This window comes from Aythya fuligula, chromosome 15 (assembly GCF_009819795.1).
Source record: "Aythya fuligula isolate bAytFul2 chromosome 15, bAytFul2.pri, whole genome shotgun sequence".
Taxonomy (NCBI): Eukaryota; Metazoa; Chordata; class Aves; order Anseriformes; family Anatidae; genus Aythya; species Aythya fuligula.
Window position 1 is genome coordinate 10,913,994 of NC_045573.1, and position 21,471 is coordinate 10,935,464.

At 46.2% G+C, this 21,471-nt stretch overlaps 2 protein-coding genes across 5 annotated transcripts in view; one reads left to right on the forward strand and one right to left on the reverse strand.

The window, feature by feature from the left end:
- The first annotated feature begins 3,955 nt into the window (after positions 1 to 3,955).
- MPG (N-methylpurine DNA glycosylase) lies at positions 3,956 to 17,932 on the forward strand. 3 transcript variants are annotated; one of them, XM_032197450.1, is made up of 5 exons: positions 3,956 to 4,013; positions 7,039 to 7,187; positions 7,796 to 8,021; positions 11,198 to 11,402; positions 17,410 to 17,932. In XM_032197450.1, exons 3-5 carry the CDS (start codon positions 7,800 to 7,802, stop codon positions 17,802 to 17,804), a joined length of 822 nt encoding a protein of 273 aa, XP_032053341.1. In that variant the 5' UTR covers positions 3,956 to 4,013; positions 7,039 to 7,187; positions 7,796 to 7,799; the 3' UTR covers positions 17,805 to 17,932. The 3 variants fall into 3 exon arrangements, with proteins under 3 accessions (XP_032053341.1, XP_032053343.1, XP_032053342.1); XM_032197452.1 differs by lacking the exon at positions 7,039 to 7,187 and having other exon boundaries at positions 3,994 to 4,013; XM_032197451.1 differs by lacking the exon at positions 3,956 to 4,013 and having other exon boundaries at positions 4,280 to 7,187.
- Positions 17,933 to 20,362: 2,430 nt separating this feature from the next.
- NPRL3 (NPR3 like, GATOR1 complex subunit) overlaps positions 20,363 to 21,471 on the reverse strand; it is a 50,225-nt gene continuing 49,116 nt past the window's right edge. For both annotated transcript variants that reach the window (XM_032197447.1, XM_032197448.1), the window contains exon 13: positions 20,363 to 21,131. In XM_032197447.1, coding sequence (XP_032053338.1) covers positions 20,966 to 21,131 — 166 coding nt within the window. In that variant the 3' untranslated portion in view covers positions 20,363 to 20,965. The remainder of the gene's footprint in view (positions 21,132 to 21,471) is intronic.

Consider the following 21,471-nt stretch of genomic DNA (forward strand, 5'->3'; position numbering starts at 1 on the left):
TTGTGGCATTTTTGCTCTTCAAACGTTTTCTTTCACCTTCTGTGCATTGCCTGGATGGATTTAGACGTATTAGAAGGGGTCAGCTAGGCAGGATAAGCAAAACAATTGTGACTCCTACAGAATCTCTAAGGGCAGATGAGTCAGATAACAGATCCATCGAGCAGAAGATATGTACCTCCAACAACGCGAATTGCAAAAGCTTACAGACAGTATAAAACCAGGTCAAATGTACAGTCATACTTCTCCTAAATACTCCACCAGACCCAGCGGTTTGTGGCTCAGAGACTTCCCGAGTTAGAGATGGTGTCTGCGTTTAACAGCCCTGGACAGACTTTCCTACCAAGTATTTATTCAAACGAATATTGAATTCCTACAACTTTGTTGTATCCACAATGCCCTCTACAAATACTCTCAGTTGGTGTAATTATCTTTCTTTGTGATAAAAATTGCCACTTTTTGCTTCTTTCTAAGCCTCTTTCTTTTCTTTTCAGTCTTTGTTCCCCCTCTCCATGACAATTTTTGTGACCAGCCCCTAGGACAGTGAGTGACTGAGTCCCAGTCAGGACATAAGCTTCTGATCTCATTTGGAAACTGCTCTGTTCTTTTCCCAGCAAAGCTAGTAAGTAGGTGACCAGTCTTTATCCCAGTACACTCATACAATACAAGCATCATTTTGCAAAGTTCCCTTTGGTGGTTAACAGTACATAATGAAATGACTCCCTTTAGTGTTTCTGTATTTACAAGGGGTACAGGATTACTCCTGTAAAAACAAATGATCAGCAGCAACTCGGCTGCATTTGAATTTGAATCTTTTTCATCAATTAAGAGACAGTGGTAGAGTGTACCTGAGCTACTAGCAGTTTGCTGACATTGCACAGGCTGCGGAACAACTGTCATTCCTCAGTGTTACCCTGACCTCAGCTTTGCTGATGCACCTTCTTTGTGCCCGCTTCTGCTCAGACTGCTCTAGGTTATCCATGTCAAAGGTGATCTGTTGCTCTGCCTAGGGAGTGCGGGCATGCTTGTGGTGGTTTCACACCAGTAGGTAGCTCAGCACCACCACGCCGCTCTCTCACTTCCCCTCCTCAGTTCAAGGAGCTGGTTTAAGCACAGGCCTGCAAGTTAATGCACTGGTACAGAACAAGTGCCTGGAGGCAAAGAGCACTGAAATGTCTTCCACTGGCATTTTCCCTGCATCCAGCACATTCTGAGCACTCCCAGCAGAGGGGCAGTGCTGGCCAATAGTGTGTGTCAGCTCCATCTCATGCCTCCCAACGTCCTACCAGTTTAGCTGGGCCTTTGGCTTCAGCCTCCAGCTTCCCACTGTTGTTTCTGTGCTATGCAGCTGGGAGAGACCCCAGGCATGTCTGTCCTTATGGAACTGCCAAAATCTGTGTCAGTGGGGATATCACGTAAGCTCTTAGTACTGCAGACACAGTGAGCAGAGCCCACCAGCTCAGCAGACTGCCCTGCTCACTTGTTTTTAATATTTGTTTCTCTGCACTGAGCAATCCCATAAAGCAAAGCCTCGTCAGAGAATGAAATATCCTGCATCCAAAACAAAAATGAGACCCAGTAGAGTCCATTAATATGTTACTAAATAGGACTTGCCTGCCCTCTCAGGTCCAGAGCTAAGGCCAGACCTGGAGGTCTGTTAATTTACTGTGTTTTCCCATTACATGCAATGCACTTGCTATGATTCTTTGCACCCTGAGTACAAAGTAGGTGGAATGGTATCCATCATGGATGTCACCAAATTTAGAATACAACATACACATCTGCTTACATAACAAGCTGAATGGTCTTGGTTCGCAGAACTAGATATTTGATCCACGGCTCAGCTTGGGTGTGGGAGATACCAAAGTAGCTATGAGCCCTGCTGCCTTCTAGTAGCTGGTTAGTTCTGGTAGTAATTTGAGGGCTGTGTGTACATACCTCTAACAGACACTGACTGGAAATAGCTCTGAACAAGACGCTGGCAACTGAAACTAAGCAGGAAGCAGCAGCCAAGACTGGATGTCAGGAGAGGCCAGGAGTGGGTGTCATAAAACCCTGTGCTGTTTGGAGCATTTTCATCTGCAGGAATTCTTCAGTTGTTGGCTCATGAAACTTTGCAGCTGTCTTGCAAGTCCTGGTGAGAGTCGTGTGGCCATGCAAAGTGGCCAGTCAACAGCCACTGGTAGGGAGCTGACTCCATGTCACTTTCAAACTGGACACGAAATCCAGTTTCAGCAAGTATCACAAAAACTTGATTTGGTATCTTATACAGGGAAAACTTGGAAATCTGTCCTTTGTGCTTTCTTCTGCTTCCACGCTGATTTGCTGTCCTCACTGCAGAAGGAAGGTAAGTCAACAGTCATCACATCCTGGAAGCTGTGGAGAACACTTCGCAAACACAGTTTTTGTTCCAAGAAAAGCCCAGCCCTCTGTATGCATCCAACATGCTGCAGATCCCAGGTCTCAGAAGGCCAGATTTTCTAACAGCAGTTTCCAAGTCGTTCCTTTCAGGGGGAAAAAAAAAAAAAAAAAAAGTGCTTTTGCCCAGTAGACAGGGAAACTTTAATCTTCCCAAATAGATCAGCTTTTACAAGAGGCTATTTTAGGTTTTAATTCTGTTACACTGAAGTTATTGGACAAATGAAGAACATGGCATATGCTGTAGCTTGGAGCAATTTGCATTCTTCAGGTGTTAAAAGCTTGAAATACTTCCTTTGGGCAGGAAATAGATCCATCATCAAAGTCAGCATTCCTGAAAGTGCCTGTCCCACAGACTCCCATAGGAGAAAGTCTGCAGAGCTGAACTAGTCTGACACCAGGAAATCCTTTCTGCATCTCTCATTCCTTCTTAGTTTCACATTTAGTTTTTGGAATTTGATGAAAGGCCAGTTTGATGCTTGGTTATCTTCCTTTTTATACACATTCTTGGCCTTCCTTTCTTATATTGACACCATATTAAAGCTGGGATGTTAACCATGCAAGTGAGGAAGTCCAAGATGCTAAGCTCTTCTGGAGGCATTCAGTCAATCAACACTGATTATGATTGTATATATGTATATACATTTATATCCTGATTTCTTTGCTAATAAGCGACTGATTTTCCGCTGGAGCTAAATGCATTTATGCAGCTGGACAACAGTATATCTCCAGGGAATCCTAACTATTGTGAGCTTATTTTTGTCCATTTGTCCATTTTAATTAAAGTCATAGAGATCTATGCTGTATAAACAGGAAATAAATACATTTTGATCCATCAGACCTTTCCTAGTACCTTTTATGCAAACACTTGTTTATGAATCCATAGGCCTGTGTCTCTCCAGAAAGCGGTGAGGTAAATCTTATTTTGACCCTGTTTTGACCATACGCTCCATCTGGGTAAAAGCCAAAGCCAAGAATCTTCTTCTGCAGGCCAGACGCTTGTTATTCAGAGAACTGAGGGAGTAATTAATGCAGCTTTCTATGAAGTCAGCTTGTGACCATTCGCATTCTCTGGAACATATATTCACCCTTCTATTTCATTTTTCTGGGTGTTACTAACATGAAGCAGCAACACGTCAGAAAGTCCATGTTGAAAACCAGGAAGAGTTCAAAGATGTGCTACAAAGCCACCTGCGGCCCATAAAGGAATGACAACGAAAGATCAAGCAAGCTCAGAGAAAGCGTTGCAAATCGACTTGATTGTGGACCATCACCACCTACACCGTGAGAAGACGGCAATAAATAAATAAATAAATAAATAAATAAAATAGAGGCCTTTTTAAGAGAGCCTGGTGCCTGGACACAGGAGACAGTGAGGTAAGGCCAAAAATCATGGCCTGCGGGCACACAGACGGGCTCCGGAGCCCACCGCCGTCCCCCCAGCCCTTCTCCCCCTCAGCAGCCCGGCCCCTCACGGCCGCGTATGGCGGGCGGGCGGCGGCCTCACCGGGAGGCGGTGCCCGGCAGCGGCCCGGCCCAGCCCGGCTCGGCCCGGCGGCACCGCGGGACATTGGGCGGCACGGCGCGGCCCCGGCCAGGTGCGTGTGCGGCGGGGCCGGGCGGGCTGGAGGCCGCCGCCGGGCCCACCCCGGGCGGGCTGCGGGGCCGGGGCTGCCCCCCGGGGCCGCCTCCGCCTCAGCCGGGGCCCGGCGCCAGCGTGCGCGGCCTGGAGGCGTCGGGAGGACGGGGCTGCCCCGTGAGGCCCGACCGCGGCGGCTGGGCGGGGAGCGGGGTGCTGGCAGCCCCCGGTGCTGCTGCGGGAACGGCTCCTGCGCCTCAGGGGTCCCGCAGCACAAGGGACGAACGCTTCCCGGTGTGTCTGGCCACCGAGCTCCCAGGAAAAGGAGCTCTTGGAGCTGTCTTCACGGTCACCAGTGGTGTTTATTTCAGGCTACTGTGTCGAAACATCCCTTTCTGATGCTATAAAAGCTATTTTCTGTGCTTCCTGGCTCTAAGGTGTTGCAAAGGCCATATAATGAATTGAGGGGGAAACAGCATCCCCGTGCTGTGAATGCAGCTGGGGCGAAAGAGGCGTGATAGCTGATAAAACAAAGCATAAATGGATGGCTGCCTTTGGAAGATGGGTGCGCAGTGATCCCCATCTCCTGTCCTGACACCTTCTGTTCTGCAGAGCCTCCTGGGGCCTTTTTATACATAACAAAATGCACAGATAATCAAATCAGTCAGCGATGCTCCAGAGATCTTGGAAGATCTTCGAAGATTTCACAGCTAAATGCTGGAAGGCCAACTGCTCTACAGATGTGTGCGTGCCAAAAAGAAAAAAAAAAAAAAAAAAAAAAAGTGGTATGAATTAGGCCCTATAAGGAGGGGAAATACCCAGTCTACACGAAATGTGCTGCTAATCTGTTTTGGAAAATGGAGGCTTTTCTAAATAAGAATGCTGTGTTAGAATCAAGGCTACTGTGGCATGAAAGGGACTGTGTTCATGCTTTACTCGTTCATGTCTATGTCTGACTCATATTTTCACAGCCTCTACAATAAGTGGGGATTTGCTCGATTACTGGAAGTGTCTTTTTATAGGAGAAACTTTAGCTTTTGTTCCTGTATTACATCATCAGATGTTTTTTGTCTCATTGCCACTAGCAGGCTGGTTTTGTCCCATACAGCATATGATCCCAAGCTGTGCGGGAAATTGACCTCTCTCCTCAGATCCTTCATTGTTTACGTAGAGCCTGAAGACTTTGGGGGTTTTGAAAATGTTCATTACTGTGGTGGACATCACGTCAGCTATGTATCTTAACCTGCATTTACAATTGTATCTCAACAGATCATCATCCATTAAGGCTTTGATCAAGTGTTCTGTTTTCTGACTTGAATTATTTAACAATGCCTGGTAATGTAATGCAGAGCACAGACAAATATTCTCTCTCTAACTATAAAGATTAACCCTGAATCACTAAATGTAGGAAAAGTCTTTCCTTTGGTTGAAAATTGAGGAAAGGAACCTTGGAATCCTATTGCTGTTTCTAATGAGAGCTGAAGATGCTGAGGTCTGTGTAGGATCAGCCTGTAGCAATGAAATTACCGGTGCTCTTGGGCTGCCCATGTAGCATGTCTGTGAGAGCACTTGCAGCTTTTAAGAATTGCTTAACTGGAGAGGCAATAGGTGCCAGGCAACTCGGATCCTGTTTCTGATGTTGCGTTCCATAAAAGCACAACTCACCAACTGAGTTAGTGCTCCACACAAACTGGCCATGTTTTCAGCACGTCTTCATGTATTGCTGGTGATCTGTAAGTTCCAGTTAACGCCATCAGAAGAGTCTGGGAGTAGTCTCCAGCGTGAAGCACTCCTTTGATTGACTCTTCAGAAGTATTTCTCTTCTGTCCCTTCCTTCACACAACCCCTTTTCCCATCCACGTCCTCCTTTCTAGGCGGGATTCACGTTTGCAAAGGCCAACAAGCAATTTTGTCTGAGGGAGGTAGGTGACTTCTAATAACAATTTAGAGTTGATACAAAGTGAAAGCAATGGTCCCGAGCAGAATGCTTGGCATGGAGTTGGCCATTCTATGCCAAGTCTCTACCATCACTGAATTATTGCAATAAAGAATTAGATGTTCAGGAAGAAACAAACGTACCATCTTTTTGCAAGTCATGGCACTGTGATTTTCTTACTGCATACCTTTATATGCATGTGTCTCTGCTTCTGAAGAACGTAACAGTACCGGAGAACCCACACTTGTGATTCATTATTGTTTCAGTGCAGGTAAAGGAAACTGTTGCTGATGTCTTTGTGAAAAATATCCAAGCAAGCTACAGATCATTTTTGATGGCAAAAGGTTTAGCAGGCATTTTTAAAAGCTCCTGATCTAGTGGAGAATGAGTGGCAGTAGTTTTACTATGTATATACTTCCCTTGCAGATTCAGCTGTGTGTAGGTCTCTTTCGATTTCCACTTATGTAGGATATTGAACTCTTGCTTTTTTCCCTTGTGTCTAGATTTGGTTGAATTTTAGCATTGGTGAAGCATCTTTTAAAACCTGATGTCACTGCTGTCTCTTATAAAACTTCCTTTTTAAGGCTGACACTTTCCGAATTTAATAAGTGGGTGCGATTTTTTTTAGAGTTTGGTTTCAGCTTTTTGTGTATCCGGTCTTGTTGGAGTACAGGAACAGTGCATTTTTCCCCACTGTTTTTTTAGCCTTTTTGTATAAAAAAGGCTAAATAAAGAGCATTTCCCAAAATGACAATGTCCCAGCTGGGAGACTGGCTTTTGCTAGACCCTGAGAAGAAATAGAAAACTGTAAGCTGTTCCTGAGTAAATGATGCTTTGTTGGTATTATGACCTACAGCTCCAAAATCTCTTAGGCTACCTGGGAGGTTCTGAGCGTCCAGTAAGCACCAGGAGCAGCATACACAACAAAAGGACAGCTCACTTCTGTGTTGTGCTCTGCAGATGTTCCTGCAGTGAAATATCTCCCACCAAAGCTAGTTGGAGTCACGGTGCCAATCCATCGCCCCCAGCTCCCACGTCACGCTGTTAGCCAGCATAGATTTCAAAGAGCTTCATAGAGTGAATTAATACCTTTGTTCTTCTTTGACAGGTGTAAGGACTGCAGCACAGAAAAAGAAACAAACTTTTGAATCTTGCATAGTAAATTGGTGACAAATCTGGAAGAACAATTTTGTCTTATGTAGTTGTCACAAATACATACTGTAGGCTGGAACAGACTGCTCTTCATCCCTTTGGCAGGTGAATTTAAAGCTTATTTTGTGAGGGTCTTAATACAAACATTTTTACAGCATGATAAACAAGTCTGACACTACGTCTGTAAATAGGGCATCTCTCATCTCAACTGTTCTGTGCCCTGTGGAGACTGAGATTGTTGTCCAGCTACATTACTGTATGAAATGATTGATACATCACTTCTCTGAACCTTCTAACTTGATACAATTTTCAGGGTGTTTGTTTCATATTTTTTTTTGTCTGCTTAACAGATCATCTCCTTTTTTGGAGAACTAACATAGTACTGCTTCGTATTTATTTTCAAATTCTGAATTTCCTAACCTAAAAGCAAACATATTTTTACTGCTACGTAGAACAGAGTTATTTTCTGTCTGGAGTCTTTACAAGATGAAAACTCAAACTGCAGTTTTCTATTTGTGTATCAGCAGAGCCCGGTATTTGCTTAACCTGATGTAGACCCGGCTAAATATGTCACCTGCTTCTGTAGTTTGCCTAAGTTGTCTAACCTTTCAGATTCATTTTGTGGAGAGATGTGTAAAAATCCGTGTGTGTGGACACGAGTTACTTTTAAATAAGCTTTACATCCTCTAATTATGTTTATATCTATTTTCTAGAACTATGCCAAGAAAAAGAAAGCTGTTGGCTGAATTAAGTGCTCTCCAAAGGAGCTCCAGCATTCCTCCCTCTGATGCTTTGGAGAACCTGAACACCACTCCTGATGGGGACTCTTCTCCAAAAAGCAGCAAATATTTTGCAACAGAGAAAAAAAAGTCTTTCCAGCTAGAAGCAGATTTTTTCAGCCAGCCCTGTATTAGTCTGGCCAAATCCTTTCTAGGACAGGTAAGACATTTAGACTGAGATTACTGTGCTGGAGCATGTGCTAGCTAATAATTTAGTGTAAAAGGATGAAATTCTTTTTCTGCAATTTGACCCTAGGGCTTTTCTATTTTAGGAATAATGTTCTCCTCATTCTTTCTCATGCAAAGTTTAGGAAACTAAAGACTGGTAGCTAAATCTATTTTGGATGAAGACATAAAAGTAATTTTTTTAGGTTTAATTTATTGTCACATTTCAGAATTAGTTTATTTTTGTGGCATTTTTCTCACTTATTTTCTGATTTACTGAAACACACTTTATTGTTTGTGGTTTGAAGGTTGCTTGAGGCCAATTTTTTCTTTTCAGGTATTCCTTTATTTGTTTTTGCCCACTCCTGCTTTGTCCACTGGAAAGTAATGCTGTGCAGTCAACATCATTTGCTCCTCTACCTCCATTTTATATCTTAAGATGCTAATAGCATGCCAGGTCCTTGGCCTTTCTTGACCAATAACCACTGTCATAGGGTACTGGAATATTCCGTTCTCACCTGGAAGTACACTATGAAAGTTGTGTCTTTCACGATCTGCTTTTATTTTTGCTGTTCTGCATAACTCAGTATTGTCAGTAGAGATGGGGAGCTTGCTAACAATCACCTTTCCCAGCTTACTAACACAAATACGTGAGGCAACATAAGCCCTAGCATGGAGGCCTCTGGGATGCCACAGTCCCACAGTTAAACTCTGACATGTTATTCCTACCTACAACTACTTGTTCATGTAAGTACCTTCTACCTTATCCCACTGCAGAAATTTTGAGGAATCCATGGACCTTGCTGAAAGCCTTTGGAAATCAGAGTACGGGAGATCACGTGTGTCCCTTCTGCTCAGCAAGTCCTTCAGAAAACCCTCTGGCTCTCTTTATGGGAGGGAGTTCCTCCAGTGTTCTCCCTGTAAAAAGTTCCAGTCTGAGACCTCCTAAACACAACTGCAAAATGTATTTTTAGTTTTACTGCTACAATCTTATCTGAGGCTTTTTTTTTAATACCTTTATTATCTGTAGGGTGAACTCTCTGGGTTCTCATTGGTTTAGATAACTTCAGGAATTTGTTCCACTAACTGTTGTTTTTGGCATGTATTGCCATGTCTAGCTTTGGTTTTACTTTTGAAGGATACTGTCTTGCTTGTAATTGATGCCTTTGCTCTGTTTTTTAACCCTGCTGCTTTTTTTTGTTCTTTCTCAGCTTTTCTCTCAGACGTCATGATGTGTATTTGCTCTTTATAGACTTCCTGCTAGAGGCTTGCCTTTCCTGCTTTGGCCTTTGGCTGCCTCTTTTAAGTTCTTCCTAACAAGCTTCCTCATTTTATGTAGTTTCCCCTTTTTGCTGGTAAGCAATACTGTAATAGATTATTTTTAGACCTGAAAGCTTGTGGAAGGACACTGAACTTTATACTTCATGGCTGAAAGCTCAACAAATTGAACAACTTTGTGAAAGTTGTTTTTCAGAGATGAGCCTTTGGAGGACACTTTGCATTTTGCTCTGGATCACTTTGACAGTTTATATACTGACAGTTGGTGGTATCTAAAAAATATGGTCCATGGCCAATCCTACTGTGGTATTTTCTTAGTCTATATGAAGATACCTGAAATTTTCTTGTACTAGTGCATTTTTTGTTGTCTTGATGATTCCAACATCCTCATGCATTCTGTTGCCCCAGGCAGATGACGTTTTAGTCCCAGTTCCATACTTTTCCTGTTTAGGCCTACAATTACAAACCAGGCAAATTCTGTGTTAATTTTAGATTTTCTTTAAAGTATAACTCCCAGTTTCCCGTGATGTAATCTATGGTTTCATTTTGTTATAATTATAACTGCATTGGTAGTTCACTGTTTACTTTTATTGTCTTTGCTCTACCAGATTTTGGAGGTGCCTGCTTTATTAGTATTGCTTATTATTTTAAACTGTTATAACTGTAAATAGTTTGTCTGAAGACTGAGGGAAATGCCTGCCTACTCTTAAAATTGTAACTTTACCATTGCATTTCATCATATTAAAAGAAAAATTTGGCCATCTGCGTGTGCTTTTGGGGTGTTCACAGACACCGGTGCTTTTCTGAAGTCACTGTTGTTCACAAAACCAATAAAATGTTGTTTTCAATGATTTGGGAACTGCTGTAGGGAAAATGTGATATATAGGAGTTGCAACATTTAAGACAGACTTCTGGAGCATCTGTACTGGATCAGGTCAATGACTGCATTAACAATCCAGGAAAAAGATTTATTAGGAGGTATGCTTTGTTTCTTGCAAGTCATTCTTGAATTGCTGGTTTTTAAGTATGGAAGCACAGAACATGGTGTAATTAGACCGATGAGACCATAGTGCAGTATTTTATAAACACGCATTAAGTAAAAAAAAAAAAAAAAAAAAAAAAAAGTTTAGAAATCAGGTCAAAAAAAAATGCTGTACAGAGTTTAGTGTTTATTTTTCTAGAGAATCTTTTCACTGTTGTGGTTGTGCTTTTCCTCATCTACTGTGTTTTATTTAAGGAGGTAGCAGCAGTGAAGAACACACTGCAGTAACGAAGATCCTTTGTTGTCTGCCTGAAGCCACTTTCTAGCTCTTCTGCAATTGCGCTCTCCATGATGTAGAAAATAACCAAAGTATCAGTAGTACTTCTGTCTCTATAGTCACTAGGACTTTTTTGAAACACCTCTAGGAGAGACTATCCAGTCACAGTAGTTATTTAATTATGCTGCTGTCATATTTCTTCTGATCAAAGGAAAACATATTTGTGGTGCTTCAGAGTTGATATTAGTGCTGCTTTTTTGCCTTAAAGCTCTAGCTCTCCTGCAGGGTTGAGGTGGAGAATACAGAAAATAACCACAAAAGAAGCTCTGTGGGCTGTGGAGATTGCTGCTTTGTTGTAGATATGGTCATAAATTTGCTCTGTATGATACTGTAACATCTAGACCCTCCAAGCATTTTGCTGAGTGAACGACAGGTAGGAATTTCTTGTATTGGGATGTGGCCCAGACAGTAGAAACTGAAAGAGTTCTTATTAGCTTACAGACTGAACTCATGGAGGTATAGGAGAGTAGGTTGTACCATCATGCCCTTTTTTCTGACTTGCTTCTACAGCCCTTGTGCTGTGATTGTTTTGTACAGGGGGTTGCTAACTGATGCCCTCTGACCTCTGTTTCAGATTTTAGTTCGCCGACTTCCTGACGGCAGGGAGCTCTGGGGGAGGATCGTTGAAACAGAAGCCTATCTGGGTGGGGAAGATGAAGCTTCCCACTCGAAAGGTGGGAAGCAAACTCAACGAAACGCAGCGATGTTCATGAAACCAGGCACCCTGTACGTGTATCAAATCTACGGGATTTACTTCTGCGTGAATGTTTCCAGCCAAGGTAAGCTGAGGCTGAAAAAGATTTAATGCCTACAGCACGGGTCTGATATTGCAATCTACATTTGCTGTGGTGCAGTCACTCGTGAGTTCCCTATGGACTCTGTGAAGTCAATGACTTGTCATAATCTCTCCTTCGGACCTTAGTTTTGCCATTGTAAATGGTTTGTAGCTGTGGCCAGTGTGTTAGCTTCAGACACTACAAGCAGGGCCCATCTCTGGCTATGCAGTGACCAGCCAGATGGGGTTTTTGTCCCAGCTGGAAGCTCTATGGCTGTTCAGATGCAGAAATAAAGGTCAAGGACTAGAAGGGAATCTGGACAGGATGGAACTTTCAGTTTTGATGACCAGAGCTGCTGCCTTATTCATGTGAGTTGGTGAACTTTGTTCCTTGAAGGTGGTGTAAGTAAGTAGCCACTATAGGATCATTTTAGCTGCTTTGCTGTATCTTAAGGAAAAAAAAAAAATGGAAAAAAAAAAACAGGCTGTTACAGGATCTTTAATCTTCTGTTATTCTCAAGATAATAAAAGCCCTAATCATATGATTCTCCTTTTAACAAGCAGGTGTTGCTTGTAGACCTGTTTTTTGCTTTACTTACAGATGACAGTGTTTGCCTTGCAATAAAGCTATTGGTTAATTAGACACCTTGAAATGGCAGCATGTATTTCTTAGAGTAAACACTTACTTTGTTTGAAAAATCTCAGAAGCTTTTTTCTTTTTCACCATTGCAAAGATAGATCTTAAAAACAAAAACAAATAAAAAAACCTTGCTTGTATATTCCTAATTAGAAAGCAAGTGCTGTCACAGTGACCATTAATCCTCAGGTTTTGGCCTTTGGACAGGAGCCAAGCAGAAAAACAGTGCCAGGTAATACTGTGGGGGAAGAGCCTGACTTCCTAAATGGAAGTCTGGAGTCTGATGGATGAACACATGAATTTCATTATGATGTCTCTGCCAAATCTGTTCAGATAATGAAAGAAGAATGTTTTGTTGTTGTTGTTGTTCAGGATGGGATTCTTAGTGTATGAAATATTAGGAATAATAATTTTTACTTTTAAAAAAAAAAGCTTAGCCTTTGAATTCTAAAAGATTTCTTTGAAATCTGTGCTTTCGGAAATTTTCCCTTATATACCTATGTTTAGTTTTGTAGCAAAACAGTCAATGAGCTCACTGTTTTGATGGAATTTGGAGATTGGGGTCTCTGCTTTTTTTGTGATTATGGCTAACAAAGAATTTATATCCCTCTTCCTAAATAGCTCCAAGCCACACCTTTAAAAGTTAGGCTGTTTGGAAATCTGAAGATTTAGCTGAGCTCTTAGCTTTATTTTTAGTTTCTTATGTTATTTGTGTTGCATTAGGACATTCCCCCATGTGTCTGACAAGACGTTTTGTTCCCTAAGCAATGCCCAAGACAGTGAGTCTCTGCACTAAAGCAAAGAGAGAATTTGTATGAAACAAAAAGATCTGTTAGTAAGTTATTACCTGTCTTTGCCAGGATCTTCCTGTGCTTTAAAAAGAAATGAACTCAGCCTCTGTCTGCTCTGCAGCCTTGATATGGTGTTGTGGGGACACAGAGTCTGAGATGATGTAAGTGTAAGAACAGACCCTGGAAGTATTTGTGTTCCCTGTCTGTTCTTGGGCACCACAGCTGTCCGACCCCTTGCTCTAGAAATGATTTTTCTCTCTTTGAATGTCAGCAGGTACTGCACGATGACTTTTGCATAATCAATTATTCATTTAGGCCTGTTTTGCTATGGCAAGTTGACCGTGAGGTCAGAAGGGAAGCTTTTGATGGTGACCGAGGCCTTTACTTGAGTTTTCTGTACTCTGCAGGATTGGGGTGCAGAAGGAAATGCCCAGCAGATTTTGCTTTGCAGCCTTAGGTTTGCTGCCCCAGCAGTGCCTGCTTTGGTCTTTCTGATCGGGTGGCCACGTTTACCAGCTGGAGTAGCGTGATCTGGCCCTCATGCTGGAAACGCCTGTTCTGTATCCAAATTTCTGTTGTCTCAACCACTGCTTTTCCTCAGCGTTTCTATGCCCCTGCTGAGACCTTGTATTGCTGTAACTGTGCTGGCTCAGGTCAAACTGACCAGTTCTGCATTGCTGGCAAGCCCTCGTGCTGCTTCCACAGCAGGGTCCTGATGAGGAAGGGGCACATTTCAAGAGAGCCACTGGCTGCTGTCCTGCTGCGGCTCAGCTTCCTGAACTGAGCGACCAGAGCGCTGATGTGGAGCTGTTAACTTAATGAAAGCAGCTGTACTTGCCTGGAGGAAGATCAAAGCGCCGTGCTCTCAGTGTTGCCTGTGTTTTGCTACCTTCTTGGCATAGCTGCTACACAGGGCTGTCCCGGACACATGCGCTGTTGGGACCAGGCAAGCAGCACAGGTCAGACTGTTGCAGCAGACAACAGCTAAACTCTGACTTGAATTGTGCAGGCAGCTTTTTGCTTCTTAAACAGCTCAGGATCTAAGACAGTAACATGTGTGCAAGCCTTTATATGCCCCTCTTCCTTGCTGCCCTCTGCGTACCTTCTCAGGAATGAGGTATTTGGCTCTTGAGCCTCTCGCTCTTTAAAGCTCCCTTTTTTCCATATGTAGCCTCGTAGCATTGTCTGTTTTCCTACCACTTGGGACAAACATCTTCTGGTTTTTGTATTTGGTTTATGCGAGACTTCAAGCTCAGCCGTGTCACTCGGGGATAGGAAGAGGCGTGTCACCAGTAGAGCTGTGCTGCCAGAGATGTGTGGCAGAGCAGCTACAAAAGCAAGTTTTACTGCACAACCCACCACCACTGCAGTGTCCTCAACAGTAAGTCCTCAGCCCAATGTGATGCTGCCGACAGATGGCAAAAGCATTTCAGCTGTAGCACGTTGCCTCGCCACATTGAGGCGAGAAGTTGAGGCTGTTTGTGTATTCAGCCAAGTCCACTTGGTTGTGGTTTTGTGTTCATAAAACCGTAACGAGCTGAAGGGTGGTCTCATATTTTCTGTCACAGAGGAAGGGGAAATCTTTGTGTACATCACCAAGAGAAAGCTGAATCGTGGGACTATACTGGAAGGGGCCTTTCCCATTACTGTCAGGACTGGTACTGCCTGAAGCCAGGGAGTGTGTCACTGCATTGTGTTTTTGGAGAAATCATAAAAGATAGAGGAAGAAAAGTTTATAGAAAAATATATCCAATGTCCTTCAGCGTGCATGAATCCTACCGCGAATCTTGGCAACAGCAGAATAATCTTAGCACAAAGAGCCTTCCCAAGGGCTAAGAGGGATGCTGGGCTTCCCTTGCTTCAGGAAGACAATAAATGCCAGTCAAGCTTCTCTTTGACTTTGCTGTGATTATTTTTTTTTTTCTCAGGCATTTGCCAATGTGAGCATTTTGCTGCCAGATCTGAAATAATCTTGTGTAAAATCAGGATCCTGGTGATTCTCTACCCAGGCCCAGGGTCACACAGGGTGGACTTCTCCCTAACTTTTGGATCCTAGACCAGGACTTTGAAGGAAGTGCTTTGAGAGCAGTGAGTCAGATGGGTGGAGAGAGGAGAAAACGTCTCTACAGCAGCCAGGAGCTGTTTCCAAGAATGAGAGCTGGAGTTGATCCAGGGAGGGAGAAGCAAGCTGCACAGCGCGGGTGTGGGACTTCATTATCATTTCATGATTTCTAGCTGCCCAGGGAGAGAATTGGCCTCTGCATTGCTGCCAGACCCCAGCTTTTAGTTCTAAACTCTGCTCGGTACACAGAGTGACTCTGTGAGGCATGGGAGGTAAATACACTGTCTCTGGACTGGAGCAGAGGACCCGAGCTGCGCTGATGGTGTGGCGGTGGCAGTGTCTGTCAGGCTGGTGCTGAAGCCAGGTGACCCCACGAGCTCGCAGTGGCAGGCTGCAGGAAGGGAAGAAGGAAGGCTCAAGCACTCTGGCAGGCAGGTGGTGAGCCAGGATTCAGGTACTATTTGGTAGTTAAAGTAAAACTTCTGATACGCAAATACACTCAGAGGGTCCTGAGTGCCAGCCTGCAGGCTGGGAGGGCAGAGAAAGCAGTAGCTCATCAAGGCATCCCTGCACTCATATCCTGCCTGCTGGCTGTTCCCAAAGCTCTCGTGGTGTTGCTCTCACGCTCAGGGGCTGCTGGCTTGGAGCAGAGCAGGGTCTGTATTGCACACAGCTAGGAAGAGCTGGAAAACTTCCTAGTGGAAACGCACAAAGAGCAGCCAGAGACAAGTGCCAGGTACACCCTGCCACTGCTGTGCGGGTGCTTTGGAGCACCTGGAGTTTCTCTGAGGGCTTGTCTTTCTTCACATGAGCTCCCAAGGACTTGCTTTAATTCACATGTAACCACAGTTTCCACTTGCATTTGTGATGGATGAAGGCAAGTAGTGTAATTAGCAGCTCCTCGGAATCCCACAGTTGTTCCTGGTGAGTGAGGCAGCATCCCAACATGAAGGATGTTTCTGTTTGCACGGATGAAAAGCAGAATTAGGACATGGAGCTTGTTCTTAAAAATCTAAAATGAGCTTTGAGCTCTAAATCAGTGTCAGAGAGGGAAACAGCTTTTGGCTGCTAGATTAGCATCAGTCCCCTTCCTTAGAGAAGGGAGTGTTTGGAAACAGATTGCGGACAGCTGTTGGAATTAAGTCTGTTTATTTCACTGAGCTGCACTGGGGGCGGTGGGGGTTCTGTGCAGGTTCAAGGCAAGAGGCACACCTTGCAAAAGCAAGAATCAGGCCTTCAGTTTATAGGTTCATTGGGAACCCAGGAGAGCGGTTTGTTATGGGCCTTGTACAAAATGTGAGAGGGCTTCTATTTTTGGAAACTGCAGGTCCCTAGGGATCTGGTGGGCTACAGAAGAGCCTTTGCCAGGCTTGAGCATGGCTCCAGATGTTTGAGGCTGGAGAGGGAGAGGAGATTCTTGTGGAGCAGCATCACCAGAGCGCAGATGCTGGAGAGGAGGAATGTCGTGGGCGGCCCCAGCACAACGGGTGCTGTGTGGGGCAGCACACAGATCGCATTGCCAGGCTCTCAGCTCGCCCACTCAAGGTCATGAGAAGACCTTCCCTGCTCCCCAGTGGAAAATATCAAGGAAGTATTTATGTCCCACTTCAGCTGGATAGCCTCCTTGCAGGGGAGTTTCTCTGCTCAGAGCTGTAGCTTTGCTTCACTGTCCCCAAAATGAGGGGGAGCTCCAAAGGCTCCCGACAGGGTGACAAATCGCATTTGAGAAGAGAATGGCAGCTTTCTGCCCTCCTCGTCGCAGGTGGACCATCTCTGCAGAAGGGATGCTCCCAGCGCCGTGCAGCCCCTGCCTGCCCCAGGACCCCATCCTGCGAGAGCTTCCCTGGCACAAGGATTCAGATCGCACTCCTCTGCAGTTCCCCAAAGCCACGTTTGTCCCACCCACACCTCAGACGGGGCGCTGGCGCTGGGAACGCCTCCATCCCAAGCTCCCTCAGCGGTAGCCCAGGCTGCTCCCAGTGCCTGCTGCTGCCTGCCAGGAGGCTTTGTCCAGTGTCACCCCACAAGCTGTCTCTTTCTGTTGGCAGCATCCACACTCATTCCTCCTCTCCTTTGTTAGCTGGAGATCTTATAATCAGAGTTTATTATAAATCCACTGGGTTTGGGAGCAGCTTCAGATAGCTATGCCAAAACTGAACCATATGTGTATTTATTCCCGAACATTGTGCTGACAGAAGAAAAACCTCTTGTCCTCTGGCAAGCCTTGGAGCAGCAGTGAGACCTGGGAACATCAAGAAGTGGGGTAAAGGAAGAGCAAATCAGCTCTGGTGAATCAAGGACACAGAGTTAGGGGACTCCAGATATTCAGGATAGGCAAGGGAATGCACTGACCATGGGTTAGCAGCTGATTTGGTGACAGCCTGGGAGAAGTAGAGGCCCTGTGGCTGGTGCTGCAGGCAATTGAAATAGAAATGAAGAGCTTCCACTGGCCTTGGGGCTGAGCACGGAGATGCTTTTGACAAACAAGCCTGTACTAACGTGTGGTTCTTGTTCCGCACAGGGGAAGGCGCTGCTGTCTTACTTCGTTCTTTGGAGCCTCTTCGGGGTTTAGATGCGATGAGAGAGCTGCGCGGTGCTGCCAGGAAAGGACCTGCAAAGCCACTGAAGGACTGGCAGCTGTGTAACGGGCCCTCCAAGCTCTGCCAAGCATTTGGGATTGATAAGGCTTTTGACCAAAGGGACCTGACCCAAGATGCAGCCATCTGGATGGTGCCTGGACATGAACTACCAGGGGAGCAGGACGTGGTAGCCACAACCAGGATTGGTGTTGGCAACAGGGGAGAATGGTCACATAAACCTCTCAGGTTTTATTTACGAGGAAATAAATTTGTAAGTGTTGTAGACAAGAAAATAGAGAGAGAGATGGCAGTAAGGGGACCCTCCCCTTGCAGCTGATGAGTCTTGCGGGTGTGCCACCAACCAGGACTTGATCGGTGCTCTGTATGAGAGCCTCAAGCTCCGCTGCAGCAGCAGCAAGGACAGCTTGTAGGTTTTTAACAATAAACGTACTTTATCACAATGAAGACAGCAAGGTGGAATTTTGTTTGGGGAGGCAGATGGGCATGGCTCTCCCAGCCAAAACGGAGGTTGGTTTTGAGCACTGAAGGGCACTGGAGGCATTGTGAACAGATCCAGGCTCTGGTAAGGTGGGTGACTGGTGAAGGCTCATGCTGCTGGCCTGCTGTGCTGCTGCCCAGAAGAAGCTTCCCACTTGGCATCTTCTGGGGAATAGCCAACAGACTGGATGGCAGCAGGGCTGACGGAAGGGAGGAGAGAGCTGTGGGTGATCAGCCTGGAGGAGCGGAGGTAAAAGAAGAATCTTACTGTCGCCTACAACTACCTAGTGGGAGGCTGTAGAGAGGGCAGAGCCAGAGTTCTGTCAGAGGTACACAGGGGCAGGATGAGAGGTAATGAGGACAAGCTAGAAAACAGGAAATTCTCATTAGCTACATGGAAAACTTTTTTGCCATGAGGGTGGTCAAACACTGGAACAGGAGCCCAGAGGAGCTGTGAGCAATCTGTCCTGGGAGGCATTCAAACCTCCTCTAGACAAGCTCCTGCGTGACCTAACCAGACGCATTCTCTTTGAGCAGAGATTTGGACAAGAGCCCCTGTTCAATCTATAACCCCAGTCTATAAAGTCCATCTTTTTTTTGTTTATTTTTCCTGCTGCTTTTGAGACCAGTTCAAAACTTACGAGTGTGTGAGCCTCAACACAGAGAAAGCACCAATGCTGAGGCTTCTGCTTCGCAGCACTGCAACCTGCCACGAGGTACGGGGTGTGTGTGTGTTTGCACTTAGGATTCAGGGCAAAACCCACAGAACTGCAGCCCTGCTGGCAGTTTGCCTTGGAGATACGGCACCAAGCCATGCAGCCAGGCCAAACAATTGCCTGGGTCTCAGGATTTAGTGGCCACCAGCCAGTGTTAGGAACCTCTGTGCCACAGCGTTGCTGCAACTTCCCCTGCGGAGAGCTGCACCCTGCCTTCCCGTGCCATGACCGTGGGGTGGGAGGGCGAGGGAGCGCTGTGCTGCACTCAGCCACAGCTTGCACAAATGCTGCTGCAGGGCTGGTGCCAATGTGCCCTGCTGACCTTGGGCAGGATTTGTCTTTTCACCTGCCAGCCAGGCACAGCTGGGTGATGGCCAGCAGCCTGTGGGCCCCTTTAGGTCCGGTGCTCACCTGTGTCCCCGGGCTTGGGCCCGGGTGACCACATCCCATCAGTGAGGTGTGGCACTTGGCTTCAGCTAGCAGTCTGTGTCAGCATCATCCCTGTGACCACAAATGGAGATGACAGGGATTCCTCTCCACCTTCAGGATTCACATGCAAGAAAAAGTTCAAGTTTCCAACTCCCCCATCACATGAGAAGACTCTTACCCTGCTCCTCCAAAGGGGCTTAGTTATGCCCAGCTCATTAACGCCCCGAGATGCATTTGCTGGGGACTGGATGGGCCAAGGGGCCCTGCAGCAACGTTGTGCTGATTCTAGCTCAGGCATCGCTTTTGTCCTTCTGTAACATCCTTGCTTGCAGCTGCAGGGGGTGATGCACAAAAGGGCCTGGCATGAAGTAGCTGTCATCAGGTATCCAGCACGCTGTGGGCCCTGGGCTCCCTCGGTGCAGCTGCGCCCTGCTGGTGGTGGCTATGCTGGGCAACACGTTTTTCACCCCTGCCATGTGGGCAAGTGAAGCCGCTCTCACATTCCTGCAGCTCTGGGGAGAAGTTCAAGCTTGTGTGTGTGGTCTGTGTGGTATACAGGAAGGTCTTCAAGAGGAGCCTGGTGGTCTGTACACACCGCATGTCCCTGGAAGCCACCACCACGGAAGCAAAAGTTGCCCCTGCGCCCTTTCCTGGATGCACAGCACAGAGCTGTAGGGGTGCCCGGGAGCTCAGTATCTCCTAGCCCCGGCCCCTGGGTCTTCTCTGCCTTCACCCATGCAGCAGCTGGAGCTCAGCGTTGGCCTTAGGGGAAGAGGTAAAACGGGCACTTTGCTGCAGCTGATGGCAGAATGTCCCTGCCTTGCTGTCGCCTTGGACCCCGCCACGGTGAGCAGCTGTGGGGAGCTGCTCAAGCGTTGCTGAACTGGGTAAGGAAGCACAGCCACGTACAGCCCTGTGTGTTGGTTTTCAGCTGGACGGCTTTAACCCAGGCCAGCTCCCTCGTCTGCTGCCCTGCAGCTGCAGCGGTGCTTGCAGGGAGGGGAACGGAGCCACAAACTAGGCCCCAGAGGGGCAAGCAGCAGCCTGCAGCTTTGTGGAACAAATACAGCCAAGCACCTGCAGTATGGCCAGACAATTTCAGTCCTGCTCTGTAACCAAGCTCCTCCTGCCCCAGTCAAAAACAGATCTGCAAATCTGCAAACAGGCTGCCTTGTGACAACAGGGTCCCCACAGACACTTAGTAATAGGGATACTGGGAAGAGGAAGCAGCAAGCCATAACAAAGCAAGTCATTTTCATTCATGAAACTGTTTACTTGTGATACTTTGCATTCTTAGTTATGTCCCCACTGCTGCCAGATAACGATGATCAGACAGAATTCCTCGGCACCCAGGGACATGTCCCTAAAAGCCAGGCCAACTCTGCTCTGCCCTTGAGCAGAGGCCAAGCACGGTCTGCCGTGGGGAGAGGCTGCCCACGAACAGTGCCCACGGCTAAATGACCCAGCGGTCACACTGCCGGAGAGCAGAAAAAGCATTTCTGCTGCAAAACATCCACCCAAATGTACTGTCAGTAACACTGCCGTTAAAAATCTTCTTGGACCACACTTACAAGCCCTGGTAAAGGAGTAGGAAAACAGTGACCCAGCAGCTCCCCTGCTGTGCAGGTGGCACGGCAGGAATCCAAGCTGAGCAAGCACACGCTGTCCTGCAGCAGGCCCCAGAGCCCTTCACATAGACTGGCCTCAGCTGTAACCGCAGGATGAAGATGGGAAATGGAGGCACGAAGGGAGAGAACCTGCTCTGTGTCATGTGGCAAGAAGGAATTGAATTCATCTCTTATGTTTTAAGCATCTCCTAGAACATCAAGCGTGTGGCAGGTTTTTGCCAGTAGAGTCATTTTAAGACTGACTGGAAAACTGAAATCACCGGGTCCTCGTGGCTGGTCACTACCAGCACACTGCGGAATTTGTCAAACAGCATCAGCAGCTGGGAGCGACGCATGTTCTCGTTGTACATGATCTCCTCCAAATGGTGTCGTCCTCGGAAATAATGCAGCAGCCTGCAGGGAAAGAGAACAAGGGAGGCATGTGGGCCAAAAGCAAGTGGATGCAGCAAGACTCGATATTGCCACCCTCAAGGTCTCCCCTCCGATGGAATGCAAATCAGAAGACACCTGGCTTGTGTCCCTCATTTACATGAAAAGTGAGTTGAGTGAAATCTGTGCCTATCTTAGACATGCCTAGTGCATAAGTCCCCCGGGAGAGCAGTACAGGGGACATCACCCACTAAATTCTCATTTACGTGTGCAATTTCCATCACACTTACTTTGCTTCAGCAGTGCCCAGCTGTTCTAACGGCTGCCCTGCTCCCGTGTTGCCCTCATCGCTACATCACACGGC